General features: G+C 42.4%; 1 protein-coding gene across 1 annotated transcript in view; it reads right to left on the reverse strand.

Moving 5' to 3' along the window:
• The window catches only part of MALRD1 (MAM and LDL receptor class A domain containing 1), a 153,086-nt gene extending 137,169 nt beyond the window's left edge, over positions 1-15,917 (reverse strand). Inside the window, exons 1-4 of the mRNA XM_018563970.1 lie at positions 15,806-15,917; positions 10,441-10,646; positions 3,979-4,078; positions 2,074-2,208 (exon numbers count right to left, since the gene is read on the reverse strand). Coding sequence (XP_018419472.1) covers positions 2,074-2,208; positions 3,979-4,078; positions 10,441-10,646; positions 15,806-15,917 — 553 coding nt within the window. The remainder of the gene's footprint in view (positions 1-2,073; positions 2,209-3,978; positions 4,079-10,440; positions 10,647-15,805) is intronic.
• Positions 15,918-16,710: the final 793 nt, after the last annotated feature.

A 16,710-nucleotide genomic window follows, 5' to 3' on the forward strand; every position in this document is an offset into this window, starting at 1 on the left:
GATCAGCCAGTGGGGTGGATCTCGACAGTATTGTTGGGATCCGTCCAGACTGAGACTTGGCACTGCGCAGTCGGCATATAGCGGGACAATAGCCCACTATATACTGAGTTTTGGGTCACCGGAGGACATTGGTATATGTCCTCCTGTGACCCTGAAGAGTACTATTGTCAAAAAAAGGCTTTAATACTCAATACCAAAGCAGCTGTAATCAAATAAAACCTTCTGATGTGCAAAAGGTGAAATAAAACCATAAGGCCTTGGACTAGAGCACCAAATGGCTTCATGAAAAATAACTTTTCTATATATTTGGAAACATTTATACTTCTTGGTTTGTTTTTCATTTGTTTTATTCAGTGTTGGAAGCTTCTTGTGAGTTCCTTATTCAATGGTTTATTTTTAAAGCTCTAAAGGAGATAGGCCACCACAATAAATCTTGTCCAGGAAAGATGCTCTCCTGATCTAGTAGTTGCAGGCATGTTAAACAAGATCACAAGACAACGTGATAGCTATTTCTATTATTATAAGGGAGTTAGTCAAATCACAAGTCAATTATGTAATTGTTATAGTATTCATGAATGGTCATGAGACATGTAACGTATATAGGTGAAATAAACAAATGCATCAGGTCATCATTGTATTGAGTTTTATGGATGGACCCTGTGCATGTAAATGATCATAAATCTTCCAATATCCGAAAGAATTTGGGTATGGTCTACTATCTTGTTGGGAAACGAGAATGCCCACTAACACAGAATGTGCAAGTAAAATAAAGCATAGCATTGCCCATGTTTATATTACTAAGGCCACATCTTGAATATGATTTATATATGTAAATACCATCAAACCATATAATCTAATTACACAATGCCCGCTCAATTACCTTTAGCTGTACAACCAAGTGTGAAAGCCTACCTAATATCTTTTTCATTCGATTTGTATCCAATTAGGTAGACCCTCAGAATTCAAACGGAATTTGAAAACACATTTGATGCTTTTTTTTTTTACAACTCTGATGGCCTTTGCTACATGAGAGGCAGTTTTATTTTCCCTAATTGTATGCCTGATTCTGTTTGTAACTTGCTAGATTATTTGCCTTCAGTTTAGATACATTATGAAAGCCAAATGAAAACAAACAATGCACGCAGCACAGGCGTACAATGTTTTGTAGTCACATATACCTCAACATCAAAATAAAAAAGCAGAAGAGTCCAATGCCATGACCAGAAAAGCTGTGTCCAAAAAAAAAAAAGACAAGTTGTGGGCAAAGGAATAGACACCAGTATTGTCTATAGGTTCCCTGCAGCTGATTTTTTCTCCATTACTGACTTACCATGCCTTGTTGTGCACTGTGCCTGTGTGTAGAGGCAGCTATCTTGGCAAAGGAGTAGGGCTTTTCTTCCCCGTGACATCACCACCCCTCGACTGAACAGAGAACACCTAATATTCATTAATACAAATACTAGGTGTTCTGTGAATGGCCGCTGTGTTGAGTGAGTGACCAGGGCCGGCCTTAGGCCTTTAGGCGCCCTGTGCGAGAAAGCTTTACAGCGCCCCTCAGTGACCACAACCCTCAGTGGCCACACCCTTTAGTGGTCACACCCCCAGTAACCACACCCATTTATCACCCATATTTTTGGTAAAATATAAAAAGACGGGGTCACGTCGGGTAAATAGACACCAAACATGTCAAGCTTAAAAATTGCGCGCACCCGCAAAATCGCAAAAAATTACCATGCCCAAAATTGACCATAGGTGACGCTTTAAAAGCTTTTACCGCTCATCAGTTTAGTGTTATCAGTGATTGATAGCCCTACAATTATTGCTCTCATTCCGACGTTCGCGGCGATATGTAACATGTGCAGCGTAATGGGCGAAATCGTCGTTTTCACACATATACGCACCCGACGCCTGTTTGCATGCGTGTATGTATGGGGGGGACTTTAAAAAAAAATGTAATTCTTTTTTATTTGTAACTTTACATTTTTGGGGGGAAACTTTATTGCTATCACATAGGGGGGTTCGGTGTCACATGTGACTCTGACCACAAATATATATGAAGAAAGAAAAACTTACCGCACGATATCTCATCAAATCCATTTAGACAGTCCTTTGTAAAATCACAGCGTTTTCTAAGTGGTATGCAAGTACCATCTCCACATGTCAGATACCCAAGAGGACAGTTAAAAAATAAAGATTCTTTTACAGAACCTGTAAGAAAAAACATTGCAGTGTGATTACACACACACATAGTGTTGTTCCGTAAGAGGAAGAAAGCTCCTCTGCCCATTTTAGCAAACATTAGAACCTGCGCCACCTAACAGTAAAGGCTTCCATCAGCTGGCATCCTTACCAAGGACATGGAAAGGACATATGATGTTTTAGATATCACAGCCTACTCTATGGCTTGGGATCAAATTGCATCACTGGCAGAGCTAGATTTATATTTCCATGTTTCCTAAGTCAACTGTCTTTTGGCACCTACCCGAGCTGACTGGATAACCAGAAAGACAAAACAGGACTTTTTTTAGGGCCTTATTAAGGGGCCTGTTTATAGGAATCACCTCTAGGGAAATTAACTTAACTATAGTCAAACAATGTTTTTCTAGTTTCAAAAAGAGAAAGAAGGGTTGGAACTTCACCATTTGGTAGATCTAATTCATCTGATTGTCCTTAGGACCATTGTTACCAGAAAAACATGTGATGGGATTCCAACATTTTACGGCTGTCATTGGAACAGTGGAATGGGAAACCTGATATAGTGGCAGCTGTCAGAGGTGGGACTTTGCCTCATCTTAGGGAGATTTTCCCTTTATTGTTATATTTTTGGGAACAAGAACTACCGGAAAATCTCCCCGTCAAGATTAAAGATCTAACAGTTCTAAAAAAATGTTTTACATTATACTGTATGTGTCACATATTAAAGTAACACTAAACTCGGAAGTTAAACCTTAAAAATACATTCAGTTACCTTAACTATTAACAGAAATGCATCTTATTTGTGTGTCACTCGGTGGTAGATCCTCAAATCATCTCTGAATTAGTGCTGACAAAATCCTTCCTTCTGGAGGGTGGCTACTTTTGTTCCCCATGCTCCCTGTGTGTGTTGTAAAGTAGTCACCACTCCAAGCTCACTCCTGTGATGGACTACAATCTCATTACAAATTAGTAAACCTAAATTGAGATTGTAACACACCACAGTGCACAGATATGAATGATCTGTGTGCTGAGCCGCGTTGAAGAATAGCGTTGCATACAATATCTTTGGTGCATTGCGGACAATTCGAAATAAATAGGTTTCCTAATGCCCAATTATGGATGTTCAAAAGACCTCCTGCTTTCCAGCCCCCTTGTCAACTCCTCCCATGCTCGCCTCCAGGACCTCACTAGAGTCTTTGCCATCCTCTGGAACTCTTTACTCCAACCTGTCCATCTGTCTCCCACTCTGACTGCCTTTAGGCGATCCCTTAAGTCTCATCTCTTCAGGGAAGACTATCCAACCTCAACCTAACCGCTCAACCATCACGTTCTCAGACAATTCATCCCAACACAGCTACCTCCTCATGTTTCACTGGCCCCTCCCTTTTAGACTGTAAGCCCTCATGGGCAGGGCCCTCCTTACCATCTTGTCTTGTAATTATAATGTCTTCCATATATTGTAAAGTGTTGGCGCTATACTGTTGGCGCTATATAAATCTTGTATAATAATAATGTTGAACATGCGTGCATTAAAGCAACACACTGGTGTGAACGGGCCCTCACAGGTTAGCTCAAGGTCAGGTTAAGTGAGTCAAGGGGTCAGGATTGGGGGCTTTGTGGAGATATGTTGAGCGATGCATAAAAGTACATGATTAATAAAAAACAGTTCAACCAGACTACATGAAAACAGGCTGCGGACAGGAAAAAGACAGGAAAAGCATCTTCACTTTAAATGACTCCCAAACAAAAAAGAATAAAATATGAATCGAGTCCTTAAATTACCTGAGTATGTGTTATTGATAATGCTGCAGTCTGGAGATAAGCTGATGTCATCAATGGCAGCTGTAGCCTCAGCTGATAACAGCGTGGCTTCCAATATGATCTGCAATGTAATTTAATAATTAAAACCCACATCAAGATAACGTATGCCCAGAAAACTGACTCTCAATATGATCTCTAGTGGCATGAATAAAAGACCACAATAACCGAAACAAAACACACACTGTACATTTTATGTATTATATGAAACAACTGCCAATGAAATTCACACATTGGTAGGAAAAAGTACCCACACCTCCAGAGAAACTGCTGTCTATCCATATCAATGTATTGTTCCATAATGTTTAAAGCTGAATTCCAGGCAAATATTAGACACAAATTAATGCAGCTTTGTATTCATTAACCACTTGCTGACCGGGGTGTTAAATCCCCTTCCTGTCCAGGCCATTTTTCAGTATTCAGCTTCCGCTGTACTTTGATATTTATTCAGTCATGCAATGCTGTACTGAAATTAATTTTATATAATTTTTTGGGGACAGATAGAGCTTTCTTTTGGTGGTATTTAATCACCACTGGAGGGTTTTATTTTTTACTATATTAAGGAAAAATTACCGAATATTTAAAAAAAAAAAAAACAGTTTCCTCTATATTAAATTATGAAACATTTATTATTACCCAATTTTTATGTAAAATATAAAAGGCGGGGTCACGTCGGGTAAATAGACACCGATCATATCAAGCCTTAAAATTGTGCGCGCCGGCGAAAACCGCAAAAAAAACTACAATACCCAAAATTGGCCATAGGCGACAATTTAAAAGCTTTTACCGCTCATCAGTTTAGTGTTATCAGTGATTGATGGGCCTAGAATTATTGCTCGTACTGCGACATTCGCAGTGATATGTAACATGTGCAGCGCAATTGTCGTTTTCAAGCGTTGGCACACCCGACGCGTATTTACGTTTATGTGTGCACATACGTGGGGGGCGGGGGACTTAAAACATTTTGTTTGTATTTTTTGAATATGTGACTCTTATTTATTACTTTTTTACACTTAATGTTATTGCTATCACATAGGGGGCTAGCAATCCCCTTATGTGATAGCACAGGCACACTAACAGGTCCTCTTTATGGAGACATTAGGGGTCTCTAAGACTCCTAATGTCACCTGGGGACTCCCAAAGAAGCTGATGAAGCCGAGATCTAGCTATAGCAGCCAAAGAAATGACGGCTGAATGCAGAAGTGATGTAATACACACCACTACCGCATTCAGACGTCGGAGGGAGATTAGCAAGGCGGAAGATGCCTTATCTCCCTCCCATCTTCCACCTGACACCCGTCCAAGCCGGTCCTGGGCCCGCAGAGGGGACAGCGGAGCCTGGAATGGAAGGTGAGGGGCCTGGAGAGGGGGGCGCATAGTGCAGGGCAGCACATCAGTGATGTGCGGTACCTCTTGCTCCGGGTGAGGCCTTCCCCAGCCTCGCCCCCAGCACTTCCCACCCCGCCTCCTCCAGTCGAAACCCTGCCCCCTACCAGTCAAAGATCCGCCCACCAGATGAAGCCCCACCCTGAAACCGTCCCCAGGCTAGTGTAAAGGAGGAAGGGAGGAGCATCCCTGTCCCTCACTTGCTCCTCACTGCTGAGGCTCTATGACAGGTTACACAGCGGGGAGGATTTCCCTGCTGTTTAACCTGTTAGATGCCGATCTGAATGGAGAAATAGCCGTCAGCTTCAGACATGAAGCCGACAGCTTCTCCCTCCATAATTCTAGGTGAGGCTCTGCCTCACCTGCCTCCCCTGACCGCACATCCCTGCAGCACATACAAGCGATCAGACGGCTATAGAGCCACCGATCGCTTGTATGTATAACAGCCATTACCAGCTGTTTACATGTTGCAGTTTTTTCTGCTGGGGGGCGTGCGCGAGCAGAAGAAAAAGCCGTATATATTTACGGCGCCCCACTAATAGGAGCTTGCCGTTCGTCCGTTTTTTTTACAACATATGGTTAATAAATCAATAAATGTAATTTTTGGATGCAAGCTGTGTAAGTACCAAACAGCAAAGTAACCTAAAGTACCTAAAGCACAACAAGAGGCCAATCAGTTGTGCTGCAACACGCTGCCAGGAGGAGAGAGCAAAATGACTTGGAGATGAGGTAATCAGTGCGCTGCTTCTCTTTTCACTGTCCAGCGAGGGCATGGCTGTGGGGAAGAGACCTGTAAGTGTTACTGACACCCAGCAGTGAAGAATCAGGTCTTCTGACAGACAGGGATGTGCTGTGCTGTGTGTGAAGAGCTGTGTAAGTCTCAGGGTTGAATGGACAGAAATACAATTCCTTTGGCATTTATACAGTTCTCGTGTATGTACTTTATAAGTGCATTTAGCTGTTTATCTGGAGCTGAGCTGTAATCTGGCACTTTTAGAGGAACTCAGATTGTGAAAGAGTGGATCAGGGAGCATGAGACATCATTCTCACACATGGATTGGCCAACACAGAGTCCAGACCTTAACCCCATTGAGAATCTTTGGCATGTGCCCGAGAAGACTTTACACATTGGTCCGACTCTCCCATCATTACTACAAGATTTTGGTGACAAATTAATACAACTCTGGATGGAAATAAGTGTTGTGACATTGCATAAGATTATCGAAACGATGCATCACTGATCGCTGAGTGTTTGTACCTCGCTCTTCTCTCTGACATCTGTCACAGGAGGCTGAGCGAGTGGTGCAGGGAGGAAAGCTCAGCCTCCCGTGACAGCACGGGCAGTCTCCACCCACACACCGCTCTGCCGGACTGTGATAGGAGGCTGAGCGGTGTGGGAGGAGAGACGCCGGCCACTCACATTTCTCTCCTCCCGCAGCACTCGGCCGGCTGTCACAGTTTCTCTTCTCCACGCCGGGACACAGAGCAGCGCCCAGCGGGGAGGAAAGAAAGCAGGGATGCGCCGCTGTATCGGCAGAAAAATGGCACTTCCGGCATTTAGCCAAAAGTGGCATTTTCGGGCGATATGTTTTGGCGGCCGGTATATCCCTTTTTTTTTGGTAACAACTGTAACATTTTGGATTTCCCATCACTTTCTGTTCTGGTGAGGGGAAGCAGAAGAGGGGGACCACAAAAAAAACAAAACAGGGGTTCTCACCCTTCCCTACGCCTATAACTAAAAAGAGATAGAAATACAATTTAAAAAAATAATAAGGTTTTCAAAAAAATCCAGTGGTAATAAATAGAAACCAGACGACTTGTTTTCGGAACAGGACAGGGCCATTGGAGGACAAGACTCGTTTTTGATTACTCAATCATCCCTAGATATCTGCATTACAGCAAAGCCAGATTCCTGTTTCCAATACAGTCTTCATTCTTGACACGAGGAACAGTTTTTTTTATTTCTGACACAATATGGCATGCATTAATTTCAGCAGTTAATGTGCACTCCACAATCTGCTGAAGGTATATGAAGCCATCCATCAACCTTCACATGATGTAATAGTTGGCTGGCAGAGAGGTGTTAAGTGACAGTGAAAAGCTCTCCTAATGCAGAGAAAATAAACGTTCCTATAAGTGGAGGCTTTACCAACTTTTATTTCTTGTATAAACATTCAGTAAGCCATATGGAGCCAAAGTACTGAGAACACAACTTGCTATTTGTTACACTATTTTAATCTTTAACTATAACATTAAGGTATGATCAAGCCAACAGCCATAAACTGCTTTATAGACTTAAAGCTGAAGTCTGGGCACATTAAAGGAAGCCTGTAGTGAGGAAGAATGCAGACTGCCACTGCTGACCTCTTCTTTTTTAAATTGGCAATTGGCTGTATGTCATGCTGACCCATTGGCTTGAGTATCCAGTGGTAAGTATGCAGGTTAGTAGCACTGACTTCACTCTGACTTTGCTGGTGTGCATGCTCTTCCAGGTCAGTGACTCAGAAGGTATTGAAGCCATAGACATAGGGCCGTCCCTATAATGGGCCAGCCTGAGTGATTGCCTCTGGTGGCATTTTATTGGGTCATTTTTGGGTTGGGTGAGGGGGTGGCATGTGTGCCTACTGTCCCTTTTCCGGCCAAAGTGTCCTAGTTTGCTAACCAGAGGTTGAAGCTCTGGCTGGTGTATCGCCCCCTGCTCGTAGCAAACAATGACCTCACAGGTTGCCAGGAGCTGAGCAGGACACTCTGGCCGGTGATGTCACTGAGCTGGGCAGGACGCCTCAGGCAGGGAATAGCCTAGGGACACCGCTGCATAGAAAGTATTTTCAAAACTTTAGCAATGGAAGTATTTTCTTTTTACCACATTTAAATATATGAAGAAATAACATAAACATGGCCATTATGAGGAGGTTTCACTTCCATGCTGGATATTTAAATTATTTTTTATTATGAAAATGCAACAAGGGTATCTGACACACACAGCAGTGGGCAGGAACACCCAAATGTCCCAGACGGATAATAAAACACAAGTTGCTTGATCAGCCACTGTTGGCCTGGGAAATCTAATGGGTTAAGTATGATAGGTGTTCTGGGTCTGTCACCTTGTGCACTTGTGCACATGCTTTGTCCTCTATGTGTATGCCACTAAAGCCCACCAAAATGGGAAGTGTTGTCCCTTTCTTCTTCACTCCTTCTTGAGCAGATGAGGTGGCATAGTAGGTGAGCTTCATTACTGCCTGTAGTTTTACGTGAAACTCTAGGCAGTCATTTTTGGGTAGCGAAAATTAAACGTATTCTCATTAGAGACGAGACGCCTAAGAGGAGATATGATTGCAATTTACAAACTCATCAGTGGGTACTGCAGTATAGTATAAACTGTTTAAACTAAGAAATCTGAACATGTGGACACAACAAAAAGTTGGAGGAGATGCGGTTTAAGAGGATGTTTTTTACTGTTAGAGCAGTAAAAATGTGGACTTCCCTTCCGCAGTTATTAGTATCAGATAAAAGCATTGAAAAGTTTAAAAAAAAACACTTAGATCTGAGCTTCTCAGTTTACAGAATATACAGGGATATGGGAGATGTTAGCGACATCTGTACACTCACACACAAACACACACACACACACGCGTATAGGTTAAACTACATGGACCTGTATCTATATTGACTTTTACCAACTATGTAGGTAACATTATGTAACTATGAGGAAGGTTGAGACCCTCCATTAGGATTTTATTATTTCCATTCACTACCTGTATGGTCACTGAGAATGGAACTGACCGTATAGCAGGAATATAGACAGCAATAAAAACAAAATCAACAAAGCTTGTAACCAGTTCCCATAACAACACCCGCACCTCCATCATGAAGTCCATCACGGGAGTGAGCTTGGAGCAGTGGCTACTTTACAACACTTGCAGCGACCATGGGGAACAAAAGTGGTCACCCTCCAGAAGAAAGGACGGTGTCAGCACCAATTCAGAGATGATTTGAGGATTTACAGCCGAGTGGTGCACAAATAAGATACATTTTTAAAGGTGCACCGAAATGGACATTTCAAAACCGAAACGAAACCGAAATAAAAAAATTGTCAGGCCGAGAACCGGAACCGAAAATGTTTTTTTTTTCAATTTTTTCAATTTTATTTTATTTTTTTATAAACGTTGTAATTTTTTAATATTCATTTTTATTTGTTTATTCATTTTTTATTAAATATATTTATTTTTTACTTTACTTTGAGGGGCTTTGGAGAATATTAGGGGTCTAAACAGACCCCTGATATTTCCCTTTTATAATACAAAAAGAGATTGAGTCCTCAATCCTTTTTTCTGCAGCCCCTGTTATAAATGAACAGGAATCCTCTATACTGAGTGTTCCTGTTCATTCATAACATGAGAACATCGCATGTTTACTATAACCACAATCATGAATGAACAGGAGGTGATGTAGATCACTTCCCATTCATTCATAATTGAGGATTTAGTAACCATACTCTGTCCTCAATTATGTGCAAACACTCAGCGATCACTGATCGCTGAATGTTTGCATTGGCTCTCCTTTCTGACAGCTGTTACAGGAGGCTGAGCAAGTGGTGCAGGGAGGAGTGCTCAGCCTCTTGTGACAGCACTGTCTCCGCCCACACACCGCTCTGCCAGACTGTGATAGGAGGCAGAGCGATGTGGGAGGAGAGACGCCGGCCGCTCACACCGCTCTCCTCCCGCAGCACTCGGCCGGCTATCACACTTTCTCTCCTCCCCGCTGGGACCCAGAGCAGCGCCCAGCGGGGAGGAAAAGAAAACAGGGATGCACCACTGTATCGGCAGAAAAATTGCACTTTCAGCATTTAGCCAAAAGTGCCATTTTCGGCCGATATGTTTTGGTGGCCGATATATCGGTGCATCCTTACACATTTTTGTTAATAGTTAAGGTGCTTGAATGTATTTTTAAGGTTTAGCTCCTGAGTTTGGCGTCACTTTAAGCCATCCATACACATAGTTCTCTTACAATTGTCATTTGGTGGAGTAAGTGCCTCCGTACCTGAGATGGGTCTACTGAGTCCAACAAGTTAGTCTTCATATATATTGTGGCCTTTGTCCATTCACTCTCTGTACCGCCGCTGAATTCCTGCAACAACTGCAAATCCTGACTCATAAATGTCCTCTTCAAGACGGATATTTTTGCGTGTTCTGACAACTGGTACCAAAACTGAATCTGTGAAGAAACAAATATATTACAACGATAACCTGAAACGACATAAATTGTTATGTAAATTGTCCCAAACAGTGTTTATATAGAAATCAAGATGGTGAAGCGAAGTCCAGACAGGTATTTATGATAAAGTCATACAGGCCACGGCCTAGAGCAGCAGCTGGGGATGATGATCATGCCTGATGAAGGGACACTGAGTGGCCCCGAAACATTGCTTTGTGGTGATATGGGTGTACATTAATAAAATGACCACTTGTTGAAGATTTTGCTTTGGTGTGCTAGTGATATACTTTACTACTTGGATTGGAAGTGGTGCCATGCACTATCACTGCAGCACCCACTGCAGTGATAGTGTGGTGGGAACCTCTTCAAATGACTTAAATGGTGCACTGCTAATACCTATCTTTCCTTTGATCCTCCATCTGCCCAACAAAATGTTGTAAAATACTTTGGGTATGGTAGAGCACCTAACCTTCTCCCCTTTTTCCTACAATTCAGCATTGGGTAAGTTAAGGTAAGTGTATGCAGTGAGAATGGCAGCAAAGTGAACCTGTTGCTTTACCCTACATGGACACTGCACGGGTTCACTTTAAGGGCCAGTTTACACCATAGCGTTGTGCTGTAGCATGCTAATGCACAAAAAACAGGGAGGCCAATACACCTCCCATAGGGTGGGCACTGTGATAATAAGTAATGCACGCACTACTCTTTATCTCTGCAAAGCAAGGGCATGTTTACACCTGTGCATTGTGATAAATTACTGTAAAAAGAATGTTTTTCCATGTGTTCCTGCAATCACATGGCAGTGCAAGTACCACAGTGTGGTGCGCTGTTATCCATTTTGAATAGCGCCCCAATGCACACAACTCACCACAGCACACACATGTGAACAATCTGTGCACTTTGTTTAAAAAAAAGTGTGGAATGCAGCATTTTTGGTGCATCGTGACCCGTAAAAAAGTAAATGAGCTTCTTAACGCAACTTACATAACACACAGGTGTGAATGGGCCTGCTGATAGATGCTTTGAGGCATAAGCGTCACTAGGGTTGGTGTCACCCAGTGCAGTAACTCATGGTGCCCCCCCCCCCGCCTCTAAAAACAAAATATTTAGTAAGAAAACAATAGAATGTCTCCCCTGCCCTCCGATACAGGAGATCAAGTACAGAATTGTGCTCGATCTCCTTTGCAGCCCGGCTTGTGACAGCTGAGACGGGAAGCGCTGTGAGTACAGCGCTCACTGTCACTGATCGCACAGAGCAAATTGGAAAATGGACCTAGTCCAGTCTGCTCTCAGCTCCCCCTCCTGAATGAATTTGCTGTGCCGGTAAAATAGTTCCTGGTCTCCGCGGGCTCTGGGAGCATGCTGGGACCTGGCGGGTGTCACCAGTGTGCGGTCCACACTCCCTGCACCCCCCCTAGTGATGCTACTGCATTGGGGTGCCATTCAGAATGAACGCCAACACACCAACTAAATGTGCTAAATGCACAGATCCCGCAGATTTAGCCCGACACTACGATGTGAACCATCCCTAAGGGTTGCTACGATTTGCTTTGCGCTGGCCAACAACAGAAGCAGACAGCTCAATCAGGCAGAACCGGCTATTGTTTGAAAACAATTTGTCATTGTATACACTCAGTCAGAGAACAACTTATCGCAGTGTGAAACAAAAAATAAATCATCACCCCCAAACACCAGCTGAGAATTTAAATCCGAGGCCCGAGCAATTTCAATAAACAGTGGGGATTTGCCTCCTCCGTCCAGAAATGTGCGATTTGCAGCATGAATATTTTGAATAATTCATTCCGGAATGAAGAGGTTATGTTTTTATTCCCAGGCAATGCAAACTCGCCTCTGCCTCCTTCCCACTGCCTTGCTGTTTTTGTTCTCTTCATTACAGTCAGCGTCAAGACTTCAGTAGGAATTAGACGATGACTACGCTGAGTGGCTTCTGTAATGTTTTTTCTGTGTACACCAGGTAAACAACATTTCCTGCCTCCCCTTAAAAAAGTAGCGGCAGGAATGATGGATGACAAATCCCCCAACGCCAGAGCTGTATGATATTCATGCACGAAATTGGCTTCCATGATAATTATATAGCAGCCAGCTGTATCTTCTTTTCCTCTAATGCTAACACTAGGCCTAAGAGAGAGGCCATTGAGAGAGAGAACAGACTGTCAGAGAGACCATTGAACCCTTAGTGCCATGCGTTTCGGTCCGCCATGGTCAACCCTACCTAGCTTTGCTTTTAAAGGTATTTAAGGTGCTGCTGTAGGTCTCTACTTAAACAATACTGTCTTAGAGAATCAGAGCAGACTACAATCCCATCATCCTAGCCAGGCACTCTCTATAATTGGTGCTTAGACTCCGGCTAATTATAAAGATTCCCTCTATTTACATAGCCTAAGCTTCAAAAAATGCATTAAAAGCTGAAATCTAGGCAAGCAGCTAAATACACAGATTAATTACTAATAACCGAGCTGTTTTACAGACAATGGATTTGTATTTGTGCCCATGCCGACAATTGATTTAGACAGCTCCTCCACCCAGCACAGCTCTGTCTAGCAGAGCAGGAGACCTGATTTTTCTTTGCTGCAGTTAAGTAACACTTATAGGTTGTTCTTGCTGTGCAAAGGACTGCAAGAGGGTGATGTTAGGTTAATGTCAGGTACTTACACTGCTTGCATTTAAAAAATGAATTTTATGATGTTTAAATAAATATATAGCGGCAATAACTTGTGTATTTTATATCTACTTGGAGTTCAGCTTTAAAACTCCCAAGGTGAGAGACAGCATCAAAAGGACCCGTGGCACTAGAAATACAGGAGCTATCATTGCCGAGTTGATATGTTAAAAGTACAAATTTTGGGTCTCTTTGCTTCACTGCTCGTGACTTAATAAACTCGAGCAAGCTATGCAGGTCAGGGGCCTTAAAGGGAAGATCCACAAAAATAAAAATGAAACAAAACAATAACATAATATAAATAATTGCTTTACTGTACATGCCATTTTGTAATGTATTGTTATTAAAAATTACCTTTCCATTTTAGACTGAAGCCGCTGTAAGTTTCTAAAACTGTCAAAAAAATTAAATGCAATATGGCAACCAGGAAGCATTCTGTACAGAGCAGGTGTATACACTGAGTGGCCAGTTTATTATGACCAACTGATGTTTGTAAGCAAATTAGCTATAATTAGCTATAATTTTGCGCTGAAGTTGCTAGAGGGCCAGACCATTATAAATAGGGAAGCAGGTTGTTTACCACGACAGTAGAAGTGATTTTTTTCTGAAAGTACGGGGAAACAACGCGATTTAACAGCCTTTGAACGTGGAATGATTGTTGGCGCTCGGAGCCATGGAGCGAGTATCAGCAAAACAGCAGAATTCGTTAAATGTTCAAGAGCAGCTGTTGTTAAAGTGTTTAAAGACTGGACTGTCAGCCGAAAATCTGGGTCTGAACGTGCGAATTGTGGCCGTCAGCGACTAGTCAATGTTAGGGCAGAACGGAGAGTGGCAAGACTAGTACAAGACAACAGAAGGGCAACAGTGCAGTGTCAGATTCCTCGCATCACCTTTCAACATCTCGTGGAGTCACGAGGCGGCCCAACGAAGTACTGATGGGGTGGTCATAATAATCTGGCCACTCAGTGTAAAATGCCCCAGAAATGTCCCTTCCTGCTTCTGTGATTAGCTGACTGATTTTCCCAGTCTGCACTGAGATACCAGTAATATTTTAGGAATTTAATTTTTGGCGAGATACTCCGTAAGGGTTAATTGCTACTAAAGGGATGCCGACGCTGCAACTTTCCTCATTAGAACACAGGAAGTGCACCAGCTGATTATACCAAACCAGATCCTCCCATTCAGGAATCAGCTTGTAAAGGACCTACTTTAGCAAACTGTTATTTCTTCAGAAACAGGTCAGAATCTGCAAGAAAGTTTGGTAAAATCCTTGCAATGTGCACAGATCACCCAGAGAGGATTGATTTCTTCTCAACAAAAGTGGAGTTCCTCTTTAACTTCACCTACAGAATGCCTGTTCAGGGTCAGTCACTTTATACGGATGATGACAGCCCTTTAAAAACAGGTTGACAGTAAGAGCTCCAGTATTTTACCTTCATAGGTTCCCTTTAACGTCTCCTCTCATTAAACTACTTTGAGAACATAAAATTCAAGTGTGCATAGTAGAAGTCACAGCTATGTACAAAGAAGCATCAAAAGGGATTCTGAGGAAAAAAAACCATCATCTGTTGGGGGTATATATTAGGGGGTGAAGGTGACAGTGACAGTTGGGCTTAGGTCCCGTGAAACTTTAATTATCCTTTTAGGTGACTCAATACTTTTTGGTTTGCTGAAATGTTATAAATGTAGAATTGCCTAATTCACTAACAGATTTGCTAATAATCTTCATATTTTAAAGAATTATTTCAATTGCTGCCATGGAAGGCAGGTAGTTCTCCTTGTATTCTTATCCGCTGGACAACACCTGGGGTCACATCTTCTACCATCTTTCATGGGTAACACAGAGACAAATAAACTGAAACATTCTAGTCACAGCCCCTATTTATCAAACTCTGCATTGCCTCTCCTGTGAGATAATGATCACCTTGGGTGATGTTGTTTCATGGGGGTAGTTCATCACATTATGGGTTGTGGTAGACGTGTCCATATATCAGGTTCACCAAACTACTCTGGGTTGGATTTTATTATCATTCTATAGATGATGCAGGTCAACCCTAATTATAAAAGCTCCCATAATGTGGATAACATGTATTTAAAAGAAAATATAATATGTTGGGGTATTTCCTGGATGAGCAATAACAGAGTTACATAGTACAACGTCGATTAAAGGAAGCTTCATTTACAAGCATGTTACATTTCTTTTTAGTTTATGACTAACTATCATTTGATTAAAGATCAACTGATAAAACATAAAGATGACACAATTTAAGTGGCAGTTGATATGCGGTTATGTGACACAGTTCAAGTGGCAGCAGATAAGAGATCCTTATCTTATATATGATCTGAAATTTAGCTCATCCCTACTATTTACAGACTTGTACCGTGTTAGCCATCAGTTACTGCATGAAAGAGGAACTTCAAAAGTTAACCGTTGCAGTTGAGCTACCCCTGCCCTGCAAGGGTTAACAGCTCGTTTTGGTCTAGGGTTTCAAATAAAGAAATCATACTTACCTGACCAGTCCCCGCAGCCTTTTTTCACCCAGGCTCCGACGGTGTAAATCCTGCTGACGTCATCATGTCTATGGAAGGCACTTGCAATAGACATGAGGATGCCGAGGGACATATTACAGCCGGAGCGTAAGGGGGAGAGAGGTGAGCGGTCACAGCAGCAGGATCGGGTGAGTGTATTTTCTTTATTCCATTGCCTAGACCAAAATGAGTAGTTAACTCTTGCAGTGTGTGGGTGGCCCCACTGCAGGGGTTAAGTTTTGAAAATCCTGGAGATCTGCTTTAAGTTTGAAGCTTCAGTGATACCCTTCCGTGGCTCACTTTGGCTCACTTTGGATCGAGTGGAGAGGGATTAAAACCTCTGTCAGGTTTATATTGCTGTCTGTGTCCTCGTTAGAGAGATTCCCCCTCTCTTTTTGTCCTGGTAAATTGTTATCACCGAAAGTGACAGAAAACCTCAAATTCTGGGTGATGATTAGAACAGGAATAGATAGGAAATCTTCCAATGGGGACACTAGTTCTGGTGGCCCTGTAGGGATTTCTCTCTCTTTGGAGGGATTTCTTCTCACTTCCTAATGTAGCTATCTTAGAGGAAGTAAAGGGAAATCTCCCCAATGGGACACGAATGGCAAAAAAAAAGCTGCCAAGTGTTACAACTCTGCCTTACTCTACCCAAAGGTAACAAAAAAAAAGTTTGGTTGCAAGTTTAAGTTATTAAAGATGCAAGCTTTTGGGATGCTTTAGATCACTTCATCAAGACATGCCTGGAGCATAAGAAAGGAAAATAATTATACAGAGGGACAGCATGACAGGGGAAAAGGGGAGCCGGGCACAAAATTCTTGTGGCTCTCGTCACAGCAGTTTTGGGATTTTCTGGTGGTCTGGGGTCCTTGAAGGTGGTCTGGATG

The sequence above is a fragment of the Nanorana parkeri genome, unplaced genomic scaffold (assembly GCF_000935625.1).
Source record: "Nanorana parkeri isolate BGI_ZX_2015 unplaced genomic scaffold, ASM93562v1 scaffold23, whole genome shotgun sequence".
NCBI lineage: Eukaryota > Metazoa > Chordata > Amphibia > Anura > Dicroglossidae > Nanorana > Nanorana parkeri.